This window comes from Dermacentor variabilis, chromosome 11, assembly GCF_050947875.1.
Source record: "Dermacentor variabilis isolate Ectoservices chromosome 11, ASM5094787v1, whole genome shotgun sequence".
NCBI lineage: Eukaryota > Metazoa > Arthropoda > Arachnida > Ixodida > Ixodidae > Dermacentor > Dermacentor variabilis.
The window spans coordinates 99,128,656-99,148,345 of NC_134578.1; the positions used below are offsets into that span (position 1 = coordinate 99,128,656).

The 19,690-nt window shown below is 47.2% G+C and overlaps 1 protein-coding gene across 2 annotated transcripts in view; it reads right to left on the reverse strand.

Moving 5' to 3' along the window:
- Positions 1–7,466: 7,466 nt before the first annotated feature.
- LOC142564882 (uncharacterized) overlaps positions 7,467–19,690 on the reverse strand; it is a 44,460-nt gene continuing 32,236 nt past the window's right edge. For both annotated transcript variants that reach the window (XM_075676072.1, XM_075676073.1), the window contains exons 4-5: positions 10,716–10,758; positions 7,467–9,247 (exon numbers count right to left, since the gene is read on the reverse strand). In XM_075676072.1, coding sequence (XP_075532187.1) covers positions 10,722–10,758 — 37 coding nt within the window. In that variant the 3' untranslated portion in view covers positions 7,467–9,247; positions 10,716–10,721. The remainder of the gene's footprint in view (positions 9,248–10,715; positions 10,759–19,690) is intronic.

Sequence of the window (19,690 nt, forward strand, 5' to 3'; positions counted from 1 at the left end):
ACTAGGATCGTCTGCGGTGACGGCGGACACGACGCCGTCGCACTTTGGCGGCGGCTTCTCTGTGAGTTGAGTTGTCTCTCACCATTTGTTTTAGGACTTTCCGCTCTGTCTTGTGTCTCGGGCAGTTTTACAACGATGCCTCATGGGAACCAGAGCAATTGACACACTTGAAGTGAGTCGCACGGCAAGCATCAGCGCTGTACTGCTCCGAACATCTAGCGCACACGGTCGAATTTTTGCATGTGCCGCTGACATGCCTGATCTTCAAACAATTACGGCGTTCAAGTGGTCTTGGAACGAACGGTCGCACTGGATGACGAAAAAATCCAACTTTCATGTGGGATGGCACGATACCTCCCTTGAAAATTATCCCCACACAGCGTGAATCTCCTAGGCGACGCATTTCAATAATAGTTACATCTGCTGTGGCGGGTTTGACCAAAATAGGCAGATCATTGTCGTCGATTGACTCATTGACATCATAAATGCCACCTGATACAGTATTGCTGTCCTGTGGTAATATGGTGCGAACATTTATCTTGCCCAGCAATCTCACTGTACTCAAGATATCCAATGCTGCTCTGTTCTTGACATCAACCGCGAGAATGTTCTTACGGGTGTTAATTCTCATATCCGTAAACTCATTTGGAACCAAAGCCTCCAGTGTGACAGATATGGCTTGCCTGTTTAGCCGATTCAGATGTCGGTCGGCGTGTCGGGCAAAAAGAGGATGGTATGAGCCGTGTCATTGGCCTTTGCAGCTGCCGCCGTTCTTGTTGAAGGTGAGGAAGCCGTTACGATTCTCCTCTTTTCTTTTTCCCTGCTAACTGTCAAGTAGTCGCCGTCATCCGACAGATCTTCTTCTGAAGCAGAGTAGTACAGCAAGGTGTCCTCACTGCCTGTGTCGCTCATCAGGTGATTGCGCTTCCTCGGAGCGCTTGACGCTGTGACGTCGGTCTCCTCCGGACGTCTAGCTGACTCCGCTTCCATCGCCGAATGTCTCGGGAGGGGCGCCTCCCGAAAACACGCAAAAATACTCACAAAATGAAAGCAATAGAAAACAGGGTTCCACACAAGAGCCACTTCTTCGTCTTCGACTTTCCGACTGTGGCGACCGAGCATCCAAGTTAGCTCACTCTGATAACCCTGTGGGCTGTCAGGCCATCTTACGTTTGAGAATTGCGGCCCAAAGGATCTTACGTGCGCGGAAACATGCTTGAATTATCCGCGATATACGGGTTTTGGTGATCGCAAGACGTGACACAACACCCCATTTCTGAGTGGTTCTAACATCGTGGTTTCGGACTGACCCGTACGCATCCGGCCATGAACGTGGTTAGAGACGCGATATATTTTCGGCGAATTTGAACAGCACTTAAAAGTAGTCTGGAAAAAAAAAAGAAAATGAGACAAAGCAACTTTCGGCGCTTACCGGGAATTCACGAGTCGCGTATGGACGGAGGTACACCAAGCAGCTTACGGTCGCGCCTGCCTGCCTCAGGCATCGGAGAAGCCTTTCCGTACGAGACGGAACTGATACTGATGCGCCACCGAAGGCTGAGATGTCCGGTGCGAGGAAAGTGCTTTGGCGGAGACTTTCGCTCAGAGGGCAAATCCTCAGCGTGGCGAGACAGGCCGCCAGAACAATGTGGTTTTGAGCCACGCGTGCAATAGGCGACCTTGGAAGCGACCTTGCCCTATGCTTGGAAAGCGTTTGCACGATGCCTCCCTTAAGCTACAGCCAATGCATCTGCGAACAACTATACACATTATTTGTACATTTCGCGCGGGAAAGCTATTGACGGCCCTTTTGCCGCCGCACTTGCAATACTTGCAATTTAGCAGTTGCAAATACTAGCTCGTAATCTACGGCAGCCCAACCGGAAACACGTGGAAACGAATATAGGTGCAAGTGTAGAAGAAATAAATGGACGCAAACTGCGACCGTTTTTGACGTGATGATAATCTGTATGTGAACTTTGCAACTGCTGTCGCTACGTTTTCTTTTCCTTATTCTTTGCCTCATACTGCAAATCTTCTCATCATTTTTCTCGCTTTCTTTCGCGAGACATTTTTTTTGGGGGGGGAGTGGGGGTGGGGAGGGGGCTTCTAACTAGAAAGTCAGCATAAGGTATGTCAGTAGAGTCAGTCTAAGCCCATTTCATTATCTCTAACGCCTGGTAACATGCTTGAATTATTCGAGATATCCGGGTTTTCTTGATCGCAAGATGTGACACAACATAGTATTTCTCAATGATTCTAACATCATGGTTCCGGAGTCTTCCGTACGCATGCGACCATAAATACGGTTAGGTACACGATATAGTCAGCAGAGTAACCGGATCGAAATCTAAACTCGTCAGGTGAAAGGATATTAAATTTGTTTCAGCATTTTATCAACCATTTTCGATTATATTACCGATGATCTTGCTGAAGAACGGTAAAACACAGATTGGTCTATACTTAGATAGTAATGAGCGACCGCCTTCCTTAAAAAATAGTGTAACCCTATCACGTTCGAGCTCTCAGGGTCCCTGTTCTAAACATGAGGTTAATAATTTCAGACAGTACAAATTATATTGATTTAGAAATTAATTTACTATGACCAGGATAAATGTTGTCCTATCAAGCACTAATAATTTTAAATTGTTAATTACTGATACTACCTCATCAGGAGTGGTTGGACACATATAAAATGATTGTGGAAACCGCTTTGGTGCATATAAGTTTTGTTCAGCTTGAGTGTAGATATTAGAAAAAAATCGCTTAAAGCATCCGCAATCATAGGTGGTTCTAAATCAGTTTTACTACCGCGGGATATCTTCGCTATGCTATCAGCTCCTTGCTTCCTATGCAAGAATGAGTTTACTATTTGTCTTTTTCTTCACGTCAGAACCGTATTTAAGTATTTTCTTCTTCATAATATTTCGTTTTAGCTTTTTTTATGCCGCGAAAAAGTGTGTTCCAGAATTTCTTGTACCGCGCACATAGGAATATATGGAATGGTTGTCTTTCTTTTTGTTAAGGTTTTTTCGCGTGCGCAAGGAGTTTAGCGAACTATCGGTGGCCTATGGATATTGGGGTGATGCAACTTTCTTTTTGCATTTGCGTATCTTAGAGTAGGAGTGATAGTTTGATAAGAACTTTGTTAAACATCGCGAGAAGGTTGACTGCGAATCGTCGATGTCAAGAGCGAAAGACCCGTCAATATGAGATGCAGCTTCTGAGAGTAGCTTTTTATTGAAATCAAGTTTGGTGTAAGAGTTGGAATGGGTATAATGTGCAGATGTAGTGCGCAGAAAGACGGAAAGATAGTCAGTAATGCCGGTTTCAAGTACACCTGCATCAGGTGGATTCAAATGATTGAACTATGCATGATCGATTAGAGTAATAGAACCTCCAAAATGTAAGCGAGTAGGAACATTAATAAGACATTCGCAACCAAAATCCCCAAAGCAAGATGAATTATTGACAGAGCTCGGAGATGACACGATTAAATATGTGTTCATATCACCCATATTTATGACATCTCCATAGATAACTTTGTCAATATTTTTTTCGAGAGAAAGAAAAAGATATGGAACTGAAGGAGAAGGTGAACGGTAAGCGCAACCAATGGTGAAGTTTCTATTATCGGTGTTGAGAAAGCTAGGATCGAATTCCAACCAAACTGATTCGCAGTTTTGGATATTTGAATATTTTCGGACAAAATAGTCATCCGAGGTGATGGCGGAGGGTGAGCCACCTCAGGCGTCGAGCGACTTTTCGCCATTCCTCTCGTGTGCTGTTCTGTCTAGCTCCGGTCGTCGTCCTGGAAGTATCTCTGTCCTATTGTGTCTCTTACAGGTAGGTCTACCATGAACTGCGACAGCAAATTCACCATCGTGAAAGGCAAGTGATCGAATAGAAAACGCCGCAGGTTGATCAAAGACGGGAGTCAACAAGCACCCGCCGGATCTCGACTTACAGGATTCACTACGTGCTTCTTGACACCGCGAGTAATTTGAATATTAAGCACAGCAGTACCCCCTTGCCTGCCTTTAAGAAGTGGCCGGGATTATACCACGTCAATGAAGTCGGGGCCAATAGCAGGAAGAACAATGTAATTATGAAGGTGACCATGCCAACCATCCGAGAAAAATTGAAAGCCGTGCGCATTCATGGGCATCTAGAAGTTCGCTCTTTTCTTATGCATAGTAATCTGGACTACAGTGAGGGTCACCTCTGGCGTCGCTATTGAAATTAGCGACAAAAAGTTGGAAAACCAGTTGCCTTCTCAAACCAAGAAAGAAAGTCACAGTTTCGCCCGAAAAGCCCAGCATCGGTTGCGGTAGCAAATCCGTGCATATCTATACAAAGTAGGGATAGTAGTTTTGTCAGCCGTATAAACTTGTAAACATTTGCTGGCTAACTAAATTAACAAGCACGGTGTCACGCGCGCACAGGGAAGTATGAAGACACCTCGCTCGATGACCGCGGAAACTCCCTGTGATAACGCTGCAGTGCGGAATCGCGGCAGCAGCAACGAGCGAATTGAGCTTCGTGCATCTCTCGCTCCAACGTGAACGAAAAGTTGAAATCACAGCGCATACGAAGCTACCGGCACTACGCGCATTCTGGAAACATCGCAGATTGCTTTGAAGATGACCACGCGGGCGTGCACTTTGGCCACGTCTCAGATCGCTTTTAAGATACGGCCCCTGCACGGCCTCGCCGTAAGCGGAAGCCGCCGGAGAAGAACGCTCCTCCGCCCCTCACCTCTCCCCTGTGTACACTTCCGCCCCGCCTTCCTTGCTAGCGCAGGAGAGATCGAGTCGTTTTGGCCAGCTCAGCCTCGCACACTTTCACTCGCACATACAGCACACGACGCACGGCGACGATTTTATCGCCTTTGGACTTTATACGAAGCCTCACGGCGACGCCGACGGCAGAAATGCGCTCGAGTGTGCATATAATTGCTATCGCAATAATAAATATTTTCATCGCTTTGGCCACTCAAGAAACATTAGGCTGCTTTACGAGAGATATGCCCTACCTGCTCACGCCAAGGTGGCCTACGTGAGGCATTCGGTCTGCACATACATACACCGACCGCTACAGTGCCGCAAGTGTTTAAAGTTGGGGCACGTTAGCGCCGTTTGCAATGGCAAGGCGGCACGCCTGCGCTGCGCAACCATGACCCGCCTTTGTGAAGGATTGACCCAACCAAACGCTTGAATAGCGATGGCTCCCATGAGGCAAACTCCAAGTGTTGAGCGAATATAAAAAGGAAATCGCAGCACTACAACACATGAGTGCCAGCACTTTGACACAGAAAGTTCCGGCAGCATCAGTGCCTAAGCGCAGGAAGCGTTTGCGTCGTCAGGAAATTCAAGAGAACAAGAGCCCCCTGGCTTTAGTTGCGCTTGTCGAGCAAAAAGTGGTCAAGACAACGTCGAATGAGAGGCAACCCATGAAGTGAACAGAAGCCCGGACACAAATACATGACTAAGCTCACCAATGTGAGCTCGGAGCTCAAGAACATCAACGAGACGAACGAGTGGTCCTGCCTCCCCGTCGAAATAGGTAAGCGAAGCGATCCTGCGGCAAATGATTGACGCCCTGTGGCAACTGCCATCTCGGTCAAATACGCCTGTGGAGAGAAGCGCTGTGCAAACCATGCAAGCCATAGATGTTCTCCTGGCGGTGTTCCACATGAACCTGGATCACTCTACACCATGGTGGATGTGCCGTGAAGGACGCACGTGCGGATTACGCAGAAACACTGGGCCGTGGAGCAGCTATAATCATCACCTTCGCCATACAGCCTTCACCTTCCTACCCTATCGCTGTCGTTCCTCAAAACCACTTCCCCAGTGTCGTCTAGTAGGCTAGTGCCACATTACTCAGTCCGACTTCTCCACCTTTCTTTCATTAACGTTCTTCTGTCTCTCTCTCTCGGCCAGGAATAGGCACATACTCAGCTGTCCGAGAACAGAGGTGCGGAGAAAACACCGCAGGTTGACTAAAGACATGAGTAAGAAAATCCCCGCAGGATCGCGACTTGCAAGACTGGACTACATTCCTCTTGAGACACCTCGAATAATAAATAATATTATATATAATTGAATTGATGAATCTGTATAAATAATCATAGTAACAATAATATATGAAGTATAAACAGGTAAGTATTAAGCGATTTTTATTAAGGAAGCCCTGAAATTTAAAAATACTTATTATGTAACATTATGTGCGCACGCCTTATGGCATTACGTATTGCTTAATTACATGCAACAGAGGGGTGGCCACTGGTGACACTTGGACGTGAACATGCAGTGCTCGTATAAGTGCAAATGTAATTTTCTGCAAGATATTGGCAGCTGCGAAATTGGGGTCTGTTAGGTACAGGGAGATTCGCCAAAAAAAGTATTTTTTATCATGTAACAGAAGCACTAAAAGCAACCGTGAACTTTCTGCAAAATGCAGAGCCATTTGCAGCAAGAAAAGGTCCTAAGAAACACGGAAGTCACGATATTTTTAAAAATTGTGTAACCAGACGCAGCCACAGTGAGACGCGTGAAGCGTGTTGTGCGTGCTGGGGAGGTTGTAAAAATGGCTACAGGGGTAAAAAAGAGTTGCGTGCCCAAACACACAGCTATCACTTATTCAAGCTTTACAAATTTTACATGCCTAGCTTAGGTTGCATCTAGTGTAGTGTCGCAAGCCCATATAAGTGCCTCCTCCACCAGCGGTTCCTCTGAAGACGGCCCACATTCGACTGTGCTAAATAGAGGTGGGCAAAGGTTGGCATCCCTCTGTCCTGCCGTCCAAAGCGCTTCCCGCCATTACTCGACTCTAGGTGTAAAACGCCAGGGTTTCCCAGCCCAGGAACCGCCTAATTTCTGCAACAAATTGCTCACTTGTAAGCATTAACGGCTAATGATCATGAGATTAGAGCTCGTTTATTATCCCTTACTTTGGCTGAGTGAGTTTTCCCAGTGACAACCCGTTCCGCTTTGATGGACAAATGTTCCTATGAGGTATTTATCTCGGAAAGCCGAGCGAGAGGCTAAATTTAGCTGCCATTGCGCCATGCTTGACGCAACAAGGGTGCCATCTGTGCAAGCACCCCATGCATGATAAAGTAATGACTGTTTCTTCTTCTACGCAACGATACCAAAGTCCGTCGCGGCGGTCTTTACGCGTGCAATGATAAAAGCGGTGGTATCACTACACGTTCTTATTGCATACGGTATTGGCAAGGGGCTCCCGGTGCTAACCGAACTGAAAGCGGTTTCAGGTAAAAGAAAACAGAACGACAAATGAACTGGCTGTAAGACATAATAACAATTTCAAAGCTTGTGCGACAAAAACTACCTTTTTATGCTAGTAAGGAAGTTTCCTGCACACTATCTTAAAGCGATTCACTACTTTATCTTTTTATATCACGTTGACGTCTACGCCGAGAAGGAAAAAGAAATGAGCAGGCTCCGACACAGCTTCTGGGTTTGCTTCATTTATTCGGTATTCCTTGAACGCGGTATTCCTACAATTAAAACGTGCCTTGCTGCACTTATATTATTTTTCAGGTGCGTTTTATAGCCGTCTCCAAAATTCGTGATTCTATCGCTATTTTAGAAATTTGTGCACGTGAGAAAAAACCTTCCCACTGCCACCTAGAGTGACCTTTATGCCGATGTCACGAAATCACGTCATGTGTACGCTTCATGTTTATATGTCTGTTTTGAGATACTCAGTTTTAAGTTTGCGCACAACCGCAGCACATAAGATACCATGGTGATAGTAATCACCTATTTACTTATTGCTGCTTGGACACACTCAGATATGAACAAAGAGAAACAACATAAAATGTAAATAGAGATATTGTCCCTGCACCTTTAGTAATATCGCTGATGTAGAATGAAATATATGTTGCCCCATTACGTGTTAGCTCACTAATTCCGCAAAGAAACTAGGCCACAAGGTCTTCTTTCCTCATTTGTTTGTTTCCAGTGCTTATAAGTACTGTTTACCAAAGAGAGCAGAAGTAGCCCATATAGGACCAATTTCTCCTGCCCACAGACTTATTAAAAACGGATTTTATTGAGCAATAGTAGTATTGGTCTCGGTAGAGTTTTTATACAGTATTCTGAAGGAAAATAACTATCCGTGGAGATTATTCTGGCTTGACGGAAGCGAGAACATTTGGCCCTATAACGTAAAACTATTCCAATGTGTTTTTATTCCAGTCTCCTGACGCCCAATTTGCGTAACCGCCGACGCAAGCATCGGGCGGTCACCCGCCGGGTTCTCTGAACAGACCAATAAAGCGCTTTCCTCGTTCATAGGAGGTCACTTTTGTTTTCTTGAAAAACGAATAACATTGCCTACACTGAGCGGCTTGTATTATCTTATTGGCTCACAAGAGGCGAGAAGCACGCTCAAGTGGAGAGGGATTCGACAGGGCCGAGCTACTGCACTGAAAATCTATAACCGGATGAAGAGGGTGATGCCGGCGTCTGCGATTGGTCCGCTTTCCCTTACTTAGCTTGCGGTGGCTCGTCGACAGTCGCGGCGGCATGCAAAGGAAGCATAAGAATGACGCTAGAACGGATCCTCAGCAAAGGAGAGTTGGCAGAACCAGGTCGTAAACGGGCCGAAAGTGCTCGAAAATGTTACACGGCCGCGTAGAAAGTTTTATTACACGCAAATAAACCCACGCTCTTCGACAGGTGCGAGTAGCCAGTGCCTGAGCGATCGGCGGCAGCCATCTTTTATTCCTTTCGGAATGGGGCAGCCTGCGGCTATTCAGAAGAAAATTCAGTTTTGTTCGGCATATTAATGCATTTTTATCGCGTACACGTAACTTTGACGCGGTGAGTTTTTGCGGTTTTGTGATGTCGCGTGAGAGGCAGGTGAAGTGGGCGCAGCCTGAAAACTTTTGACCAATGGCCGAGGGCTAATGGCGAAGAGGCGTCGATTCAGAAATAACTATTTTTTATTTGTTCATGCACAATCATGCACAATCCGTGTGTGCACGTTATATCAGATGGGGAGCTATCGCGGTTTTCGTGACGTCACGTGACAGACAGGCGAAAGGGGGGTGGTCCAAAAAGTTTTAGACAAATCGCGGAAGGCTGATTCCGAAATTGGAATAGAAAAGTTTGGAATGGTTTTACGTTATAGCGCCCTATGTTACAGTGATGTAACCAACAATGGATCTTCTTTTGCTACCTCTTGGTGGCCTGCAAAACGTCCTCGTGCTTTCCTACAGGAAAAGGCAGAAACAGAATTGCATAAGAAAGCTGCAAGATGTACTACAAAACACAAGAAAATCCTAACATATGCGCCGCAATTTCTCACTTGCAATGCAAAAAAAAAAAAAATGAGTTAGCATCAAAAGTTGATTTTTGTTTTTCCTGTGAACATCATCATTCATTATTTGAGCCCAGAACTGCAAAGCCAACATCATCTGTGGTACAATTGAAGCTACTAGTGCTGTGTAGTTAGCGCATGAAGTTGTGTTAAACGAAAATTGTTCTACTGCTAGTGGACAGGGAGAAGAAAGGGGAAGAAGGGGAAAGGGGGAACATTTATTCTTTCACCGTATGTATTATTCAACCAACTGTAACGCAATAATTTGTCAATTTCTGTTGTTATAATTTTCTGCTTAAACTCATGTGCAATGTGTGAAAATATGTAACGGTATGTGTGTTCGCTCACCACCAATGAATTGCCACTAAATAATGTATAATACACGCGTATTTTACGCGTACAGGGGCCACTGCCAGGCGCTGTGCGCCTTTTGCTCCTGCACCTTTCCTGAAATTGTATTCAAGATGAAAGTAATATTCATTCATTCGTTCATTCCACATGTGCTCATCCATCCTGTGCGCGACAACAGGCGCTAGATCAACAACAGACAACAAAAGACAACAGGCGCTACATCAACGTGCTGTTTCTGCACTCGGACAGTGCAGCGAAGAGTACAAGTGCGCACGTTCCAACAAGGCCCCCCAAGCTGCGCAAGCTTATCTTGAGGGAGCATAATTGACGTTATTATTCGTACGATGATAGGATCCGTGTTTAACAAAGCTACTCTGAGCAACATTTCAAAGCAGGTTTAAATTCCGCCTAAACGGTGGTTGAAGCAACACATGAATGACGTCACCAAGGGCCACATAGCCGCGAACGCCCTGGTCGAACATCGCGAGCTAACCAAACACAGCAGTGACTGGGACTCGGTAGCCATAATCGCAACAGAGAAACACCTGTCTACCCGTTTGCTTTTAGAATCGCTATATATTAGGCCAACTTGACGCACGATAAACAGGACGCGGAGTAATATTCCCAAGGTGTATGGCGCCACCTAAGCCATAAATAGTCGCGCGCCCATGCTCATATCATCACTGTGATCATGAAGACGGGGACCGAAACGTCATGTTCATTATATTTATTTCATTCTTCGCGAGTGCATGGTCTTTAGGCACAAGCATGTTTGCCCGCCAGACGAGCTTTTGTCGAAAATTTGACTTTGTTAGACTATTACACATTACAGTATTACATGCTTTACGCGTACATGCTGTGTACGCGTACAAATTTTCAGCGCCACACTTACAACTAGCAAATGTTTATAGTTTTAACAGAATTAGCTACAGCCTCAAGTAAGAAACCTCTGCGTTGCTTGGTCTTAATAAATAATAAAGCCTTAGTAATCTAAGGCCTAAAAAGCTTACCTTTGCTTAATGGTTGCTGTTCTTTTGCGAGGCAGTAAATCCCCTAGAAAACGAAAAATGAAAATGTTGTGATGACATAAAAGGAAAAAGCAGTTGAAAAGATCAACACTGCAACAAAAATTAATGGTCCGCTAGCCAATGAATTACTAAGCGTTAGGAAGCGGACGTTAAAAAGTTACTCCAGTTGACATGCAAAGGAAATATGTTTAGTCAAAGAAGCCAGGTAACATGTGGAGACCATAACAGAGGTCATTTAGAGTTGCAGCATACGCACCAATGCAATGGGAATGTAGCATAGCACGAGAAGGTATAATAAGTAACAAAATATTGAACCGGGTAGAACACAATGTTATTGCGAGCGCTTATAAAATGATCATAGGGAAAACAGCTGTAGGAGACATTCTAGTTGATCAGGAATAGAAATGGAGTCCATCGAACACTTACAGCAAGAACGCGGTTGTCTACAAGAGTAAAAAAATAATGGGTGCCGAAAGAAGACAAACGCAGCTCAAGGCAGCAATGGGTCATGCCGGCTGATGGGAATAGAACATACCGAGATGTAAAATTCAGCCGGCCGCCGCAAGACAGCGGTGCCGTTCAAGACAAAGGCCACCAATGGCCAGTAGCTGTAACACAGGCTAATTATGATCAAGCAAGCCCGCTGATCGTTATGTCTGTGTGTGTGTACGTGTGTGTGCATAAGAGAGTGTGTGTGTGAGGCGCTGCACGTGGTATTTGACAGAAGTTTAGATGAAAGGCCAGCTGGAACAGCTGGAATCTAAAGCCACACAAGAGAAACTAGCAGAACATGGCAAGGTGGGCAGTCCTCGTGCCGTCGGGATTTTTTCTGTCGTTGGTAGCTGGTCGTGAAGGAGGGGCGAGCTTGCGGCATTATTCCGCGTGCGGGCAGCTTGAGAGGGTGGCGTACACTCGGTACGCCACCCTCAGTACGCATCGATGTACGATGTCGTATTCAGAGAGGAGTGCGTTGAAGACATGGGAAAAGAACATACGTCCTCTGTGACGCAGAATTTCGTGATGCACGCCGCCGCGGAGAATGAATTGTCGCAAGAGGAAGAACGCAACATCAGTTGCTGTGAAGGCTGGTAGAGCTGCAGTTTTCGTGTATCGCGTGAACTGGTCGACTGCAACGTTCCAGGAAAACATGGGATAACGATGAATGTAACGGTAACATATTCGGCGCTCACACTAACGCCCACTAGAGGCGGAAGCAGCCGCCAGTCCACGTGGGAATGTTATGAAATGAGCTGAATATATTGTTTTAAACTATTGACATGTGATATTCTCTTCCCCACAGCAATGGCAGTCGGAAGGACCACGAACAGGCGAGAAGGGAAAATTAACAGGCAATATCTGCATCATACCTTGGTAAAGTCCAATAAAACGACTTATATATCTTCCGCATAAGCCGGGAGTGCGCACAAGTGTTTGGATGAGAACCTGCTATCCAGGGAAGAAAGTCACGGTGTGGCGAGTGGAGTCGCAGCAGCCTTTGCGGTCTCCCTGGGAGATAACGGTATTAATACGGGCGAAGTAACGGCAATGAGCAACGCGAGAAACGAACTGCTCCGAAAATGGAGCTACGGAGGGTTCAGGAAATGAGAAGGAAGAGGCATCCAGTACGAAGCTTAGATAGCGGCTATATATAAACATGGGAAAAAGGTGAAAATCCGGTGGTGCGTTGCATGGCAGTGTTGTACGCGAAAGTTACAAACGGCAGAATTGCGTCATAGTTCGTGTAGTCCGAGCACGTGTGCATTTCAGTCATGTCAGAGAGAGTGCGATGGAAACCTTCTTCCGTGTAATTTTCCTGCTAGTGGCAGCTATAGTTACCTTGTCTTATAAAACGTGCTTGACGCGCGCAGAACTTCCGTAAGAATAGTATATAAAAAGGTCTCGCCGCGGTCGCTGAGGAAAACGCGTGGAGCTCCATGGCGTAAGAAATTTCGCAGGAAGAAATCAGGAGCGGAGCCTAATTGCAGAGAAGTTGTCTCCGAATAGCGAGTGAGATGATAAACAGCAGCTATCCCAATCCAACGATTGTCATTGGAGTTGAAAGGAAGAGGTACGTAGAAGTTGATATTACCGATCTCGAAGGGCCAAGTGGGACAAGGGAGAGGTTGCAGGAGCCCAGTGGAGCAAACGTGGGTCCTTTGTGGCGTTGGCAAAGCAGGCAAGAGGCGACATACATGACCGCGGCTGAAGCAAGGTCAGGCCAGGAACGGCGACTTCAGATTCTGGTGCACTTCTTGTGATAGCTGAGATGACGGGCCGTGGAATCGTCATGAAAGGCTCCCAAGGGACCCGTTTGTAGAAATCGATGTAGTAAATGTAACGGCGACAAGCCCCGCCCTGAATGTTGAATTGTTTAGACTGTAGACGAAGTCGGACGTTCGGGGGCGAAGACGAACGTCCCAGCAGTAGGAATCGCTATGTTGGTCAGAAACAAGGACGGAAGTGGGTTGAGGGCCTACCCAGTCTAGCGTTGTGAGAAGTAAAGAAAGCGAACACGACTCGGTGTGTACGCTGGCGCTGAAATTCTACGGTGAGCTATCGGGGATGGGAAGAGTGTAACCAGAAAGAGTATCGGTACCTTGGTGCTTCTTTTCAGACATTTAGGTGACACCAAGTCATGCTCCTGTGAGCGAAGCCTTCAACGACTAAGGCTTCCCGATAATTTCATGAGCGATGAGTGCCAGCACAAGGCGTGGTGCTCGATAATTAATGTGAAGTGGTGCCCATGGAGATAAGGGGCGAAATGTTACACAGCACAAAAACTTCAGTTGCATTCCACTCTGTGAAGGTGGATGGCCACAAATCTGCGTATGTGGACCCCTTAATGGCGAACTGCCCGTTGCCGTGCGTCATGCGCCGTACGCATATAAATGGAAGGCGAGGCGCGACTAATCGCCCCTCCACGATGTGGGGCTTCGGAAGATGATGAGGCACTGGGGGGCATACATACACATGTATTGATGCATGAAAGCGGCCCGACACCTTTTACTCAGGAATTCCGGCGCGTAGAACAGACACGGTGCTTCGCGATAGCCAAGGCGATCGTGCGTTGGTCGACGTCCCACAGTGCAGTCATGGTTGTTAGGTCACTCCAAAACCACAAGCGGTCACGCACAAGACAGGCCACACAAAATTGGCTCCCCAGAGACTCCCTCTGAAACCTGGTCGTTGCTCCGGTGAAACGTTCCAAGTTTGCGGGATCGAGACTGCATGGACGGTTCGCATTTATTTCCACCTCACGGTCTTGGCAGGCAGCACGCTTACGGGATCGCCACCACGGTAGAGCGGAAGGAAAGAAACGGAGTTACGCAAGTGCTTGGAACGCCGACAAAGTGCAAACGTACACACGCCCGACGCGGCTTAAAGTGTAGTATTTCCGGTTACACTGTCTTCGGTATCGGCCCACGTATGGGCAGAAATTCCCGATCTACACGGGTCGATAGACGCACACAATTTTTTCCATAACCTAGCCATAAACAGCTTCGCTGTAAAACAGTGCATGAGTATGGCTAATCTGTGCTTATCTCATGTGTTACTGTTCTACTCCAACAGAGTCTGAACCAAGCATATCTTGGTCCTCATCACAGGAACCCTCATCTACGCCCACAGGAAGGAATTGGAGCCGAATTCCCAAGGCTCAATAGACGCACGCAATTTTTTCGAGAACCTAGCCACATACAGCTCCGCTGTAAAAACGGCGAGGCATTCCTCAGTCATTTTGCGATTCTTATCTGCAGAGGTTACTGAAATATTATCGTAACCAGTAATTCATTTACGGAAGCAATGGTCACCTTGCTAGAGAACGGCTCCGAAGTCATGACAACTAGCGTCGATGTGGAGGGTGGTGGGTATGGTGCGATCGAAGTGGCAGAGTACCGGAACGGACGTGACGGCATCTTTGGAAGCCTGCAAAGCACTTTCGCAGTATTTTTGCCAAACGAAGAGAACAGCTTCTGCGGGAAGTTGATGAAGCAGGAACTCGCAAGTTCCGCGAAGTTCTGCATAACGCATCAAAATTAGGAGGCGTTTCCGAGGAAACTGTGCACGTATTTTTTGACGGAGTGGAAAGGGAAAGTTGAGGACTGCGGAAAGCTTCTCAGGGTCCAGTCGAATCCCTTATTCGCTGGCCTAGTGGCCAAGCCTCTTGATGAAGACGTCTTGTCGACGAATAAGTATATCTTGTATTATGCAGTAGTGCAGTCTGTGCAAGACAACCGAGCATTTCGCAAAGGTGCTGCAGATGTTGTGAGAACACGGAAGAAAATACTACAATATCATCTAGATAGCACAGGCACGTCTTCCATCCCAGAACACGCAGGACCCTATATCATGCGCTCCAATGTGATTGACGCGTTGCATGGCCCAACAGGCATGCCCTTCTGGGGTGGCAAAAGCGGTTTTTTCCTTCTTGGATTTGGACAACGGTATCTGCCAGTAGCCAGATCGAACATCAAGACTGGAGAAGTATTCGACACTATGCTAAGTATCTAGTGCGTCGGCGATTCGTTGCGCAGGACTGAACATCTTCGCCCGTGATTTTTGTTCAGCGAAGGATAGTAGACGCAAAGCGCAATGAAACGTCTTTTTTCGACACTAGAAAAACTGCGGAACACCAGAAGCTTCCCGAAGAATATATATTTCATAGAAACATGTTGGATTCATTTTTTTTTCAATAATCTTCCGATCGGTAAGAGACACGCAATATGGCCAACAGTTAACAATGCGGGGCCCATCAGACGGTCTATTATGAGTTGCGGCAGTAGTGGCTCCAAGGCAAGCAAATCTGGGGGTGGTGGCAGGTGTCTAATGTGTGCTTACGGTAGCTGACAGACGCGTTAAATTAGAGACGGCGAGTTTGACTCTGGTAGTGCAGTCAAAGAAGTAACAGTCGCAACAGGCTCAGTGTGGACGTCGCAGTTGGCTTAGAGCGGGCTCGGGAGTGGAGTTTATGGCTGTAAGGAATGCAGACCCTACGGAGAAACGAAGAAGGCCTGGCGCAATCCCAATCCTTCTAAACAAGTTATGACGCTACTGTAAAATTAGCACGTCGCCATCCACAATGTCAAAATTAACAGTGATCATTTCTGCTCCGGATGACCAAATCACGTGATCGGCGAAATTGACGATGCCAACGCGTGCTATCTCGATGGAAAGAGAATGACTGGAAGCAGTCAGGTGTATGAGGCACTGGCCGCAAAAGATAAATGCGGTGCAGAAGACAAGCCGTTCCATCCCTAAATGAGTTCGCAAGTGTAAGTTCGCACCGAGTACTGCAAGTGCAAGGTGATGTCCAATACCGTCATTGTGGATGCACGGACTGTGCATTACGCAATGAAGTAAATGGTGACGTCGTTAGTTCCACGCAAAAGATGGTCGCTATATGGCTTGGTCACTTTTCGAAGGCGGGAACTGAAGTCGGCACGACTGATTGATATATACGAGCACCTTTGTCTATGAGAGCTTCTGCATACGCACTTTCTAGAAACCCTAATAACAGTTTCGACGGTCGCTGTGGTGGAATTGCAGGCTGTCCGGTCGATGCAGTTTTTCCTTAACTGCAGTGTAGAACTTTCCTAGTGGCCGTCAGAGAGCTTTGAGGCCGGCCGCAGAGGCCACACTATGCGACGACCAGGAGAAGCTGATCGGCGCCAGGATCATGGTAGTCAGCAGTCTTGGAAGGAGAGGGTGACTGGTGCAACGAAGGGTGGTTCGACGTCCGCTCGCAGCTTCCGGGTGTACAGATGTCGCTACGTTTTTGAGGAGCGTAGCCGCGCCTCTCATCTTGCTGGCGCCATCGACAGAACCGGAAGATGTGGCCTCAATAGTCGCAGTAATAACAAGTGGGGCGGGCAGGACGCCAACCGGAGTAATATGGCTATGCACGTACTGGCTGTTATAGTGAAGCCGAAGATACGTGACTGGATGGTGCAGGCGCATACATGGTGGTAACTGGGGAAAGCGTGGCAACGTCGCCATACGTAGGCACAGGACGAGCGCCGGAAGCTTCTGAGCCCCTGAGACGCAAGGCTGACGCGATCTCCTCTTTAATGATTTCGCGCAAGACGGTCGCAGTAGGGACGGTATCTTCGAGAGCACATACAGAACATCACCCGTCGAGCTCATCGCTACAGATGTCACGGATCAGTTGTTCGAAGGTCTATTGCCGTTGGCGAAGGGATGGCAGTTCCTCGAATTGCTGGCAAATTGTGATGAAGTCCTGATTGTTGGCGTGGTTCTGCGTAGCAAGGGCGTTAAAGACGATCGTATTTATGAGTTTAATAATATGCCCTATACTATCGCTCTAGGACATGGTGGAGTTTACGCGCTTGCGCATTGCAACGACGTCCTCAATGTGCGAATTGTTGGATTCTCCAGCGAATTCAATATGCCCTCCGAGTTTGTTTTTCACGACCTCTGCGCTAGTAATGGTAGCGGCGAAGAATCTGACGGATTGGTGCGTGAGCTGGTGCACGGAGCTGGTGCAGAATGGTCTGGCTCACAGTGCGGAAATCATGTAGGCGGGGATGTTCCTCAGTTTCTGAGATCTGTCCCATCTGTTGAAGTCGCTGACTCAATCGTGGTTTTCGAGCCAGTCCTCGACGTCATCTGCTCGTAGACTGATGAACGCTTTGGCGTCACAGTGGCAACTGCTGATGGCCACTGCTAAAGGACAAGGCCGTACAGAGATGGCGGCGTCCGGCGTGCCAAGATTGTCTTCAATGGACATTGCAGGCGGTGTTTTGCGGCGCATTGGCGAAGCTCCAGGGAGAAATTGTGAGACTTGGGGGAACCAGAAGGCACCTCCAACACATAAGAGGAAGCGTTTTATTCCCACCGAACTCGAGCTACGACGGCGAACACGGCGCCACGCACGCTGATAAGGATAATACAGACGAGAAAGATTTGCGCGTGATTATAGGATGTGCAACTGAGGGAGATTAAAGTTACAGTCACATATTGCGCTCACAGTGTATATTTTGTGACGTTGTAGTCAAGAGGAAGAACAAGCTAGCCGAAACTGTCAGTCCCGAAAATGGCTCTTTACTGGGCGAACTTGTGCCTAGAGGAGCAAGTGATACTCTAAATACAGCGATTGCGGCGAGCACAGTCGGCAATTGTCGAATTCTGATCTCCAGATCAAGCACATCGGCAATTTATACATAACTACCGAAGATTCAGCCATCATTGCTGAAGCTTGCGTGCGTTTTATAATTTACAGCAACTGCGTTGCGCAAGAAATCTGATTATACAGGGTGCGGCGACAACATAGATAAAAAATTAAATGCGCCGCAACATTTGGGCAATTTCTGATGCCAGCATGTGCGTCTGGCAGTGAGCGTGAACTTTATTACTTTTTTTAACCCTTGATAAACGGTCACCGGAAACAGGTACGTGTGGCGATGAATCCCCCCTCACCCTTTAAAGGCATCGCCCCGATGCTCTAAGCACAACGCGAAAGCGAAACCTAAAAGAAAAAAAAAAGAACGTAGTAAGAAAGTTGCAAGGCAATTCAATCTCGAGCTAAAACTGGTGAAAGACTACGTCTTCTTGAGCGGGTTGTGAATGAGACAGCAGCGGTACCGTACCTTATTGCGTAACTGGTCGCGTCGGTGCAGTAGGAAGAGCTTCATACTCAAATATTTTTACAGCTCTATTTTCGGAATCGACCCCCATTTTGACGTATCACGACGTGTTAAATAATTTTATATAATTTCCGCTACTATACATGTCACAACTACGACACGATTTTCAGACACGCCATTATGCGGGCAGAAGCTTCCGCGGCGTAATAATTTCAGCATCCTACTTCTGTACTAGTTGCCCTCTGGACGAATTCGGCCGTTGAACTATTTTGTAGATTTACTGATTTAAATAATCACCACTTCGGCATAATGGTGAAATAATGCAGCCAATAGCAAGATTGCAGAACATTACCAGAAGTAAAGCATGTATCTTTCCTGGCACGATGTATTGCAGTAAACATCAGCCCGCTAAGTAAACACGCGTGGTGCGACATCGTATAGGGCCCCAATGAGTTAACGACAATATGCCGGAACGGTCGAAAAGGAGCGGCCCATTGGTTACGGCAATCCTGCTGACGTCGTCGGCAGTGTCTTGCGTAACTGGCAGTGTAGGCCCGTCCTGATGTAATGAGCGGCGTCAGCGATGAGGCGCAGCTAGTCATACTTCTGTATCCTCGAAAGCATGCCGGAGGACACGAGCTGTCCAGCGGTGGGTTCGTCATGAAGCGTGTGCAGAACCTTTGACCACAGGCCCGATGGCACAACGAGAAGAGAGTTGATAGGAACTGCGAAGTTATTCTTTCCCAAGACGTCGTTTCGCAAAGGAAATCGCAAGGCGATTTCGCAACGCAATGCGCGCCTAAATACTTTCGGAACAAAGCCGGCCTTGCGTTCCAAGTACTCAGCAACATTTATTAGCAGCTAGTCCGCTCGCTGCTGCTAGGCGAAGTCGTCTGCACTTATTGCGCCTCAGAAAGTGTCATCGTCTTAGCTGCCTTGCGGCGGAGGACCAATGAGGGCGCGAGACATGCAGTCGGCTTCAGAGTGTTTCCATCCGGACTAATAAATCACGCTGATGTCGCTCAGGTTTGGAGCCTGATGCTCCACAATTTCGATAGTGACGAGCTAGCGAAAGCCGTAAAACGTAGGAACATATACTTTCTTTTAGTAGGACTACGTCAAGGCCTACTCAACTTGCGTCGGTGTGGATTTCAGTGCCGGGCTCTTCGTCCAAGTGGGCGAGTATTGGTGGTGTCTGCAGGCGTCGTTTAATCTACTCGAATGATTCGACATCTCGCGCTTTCCACTTGAACTCGACGTCTCATTTTATGGGAATATATTCGAATGATTCGACATCTTTCGTTTCCCACTTGAACTCGACGTCTCATTTCATGTGAATCTATTCAAATGATTCGA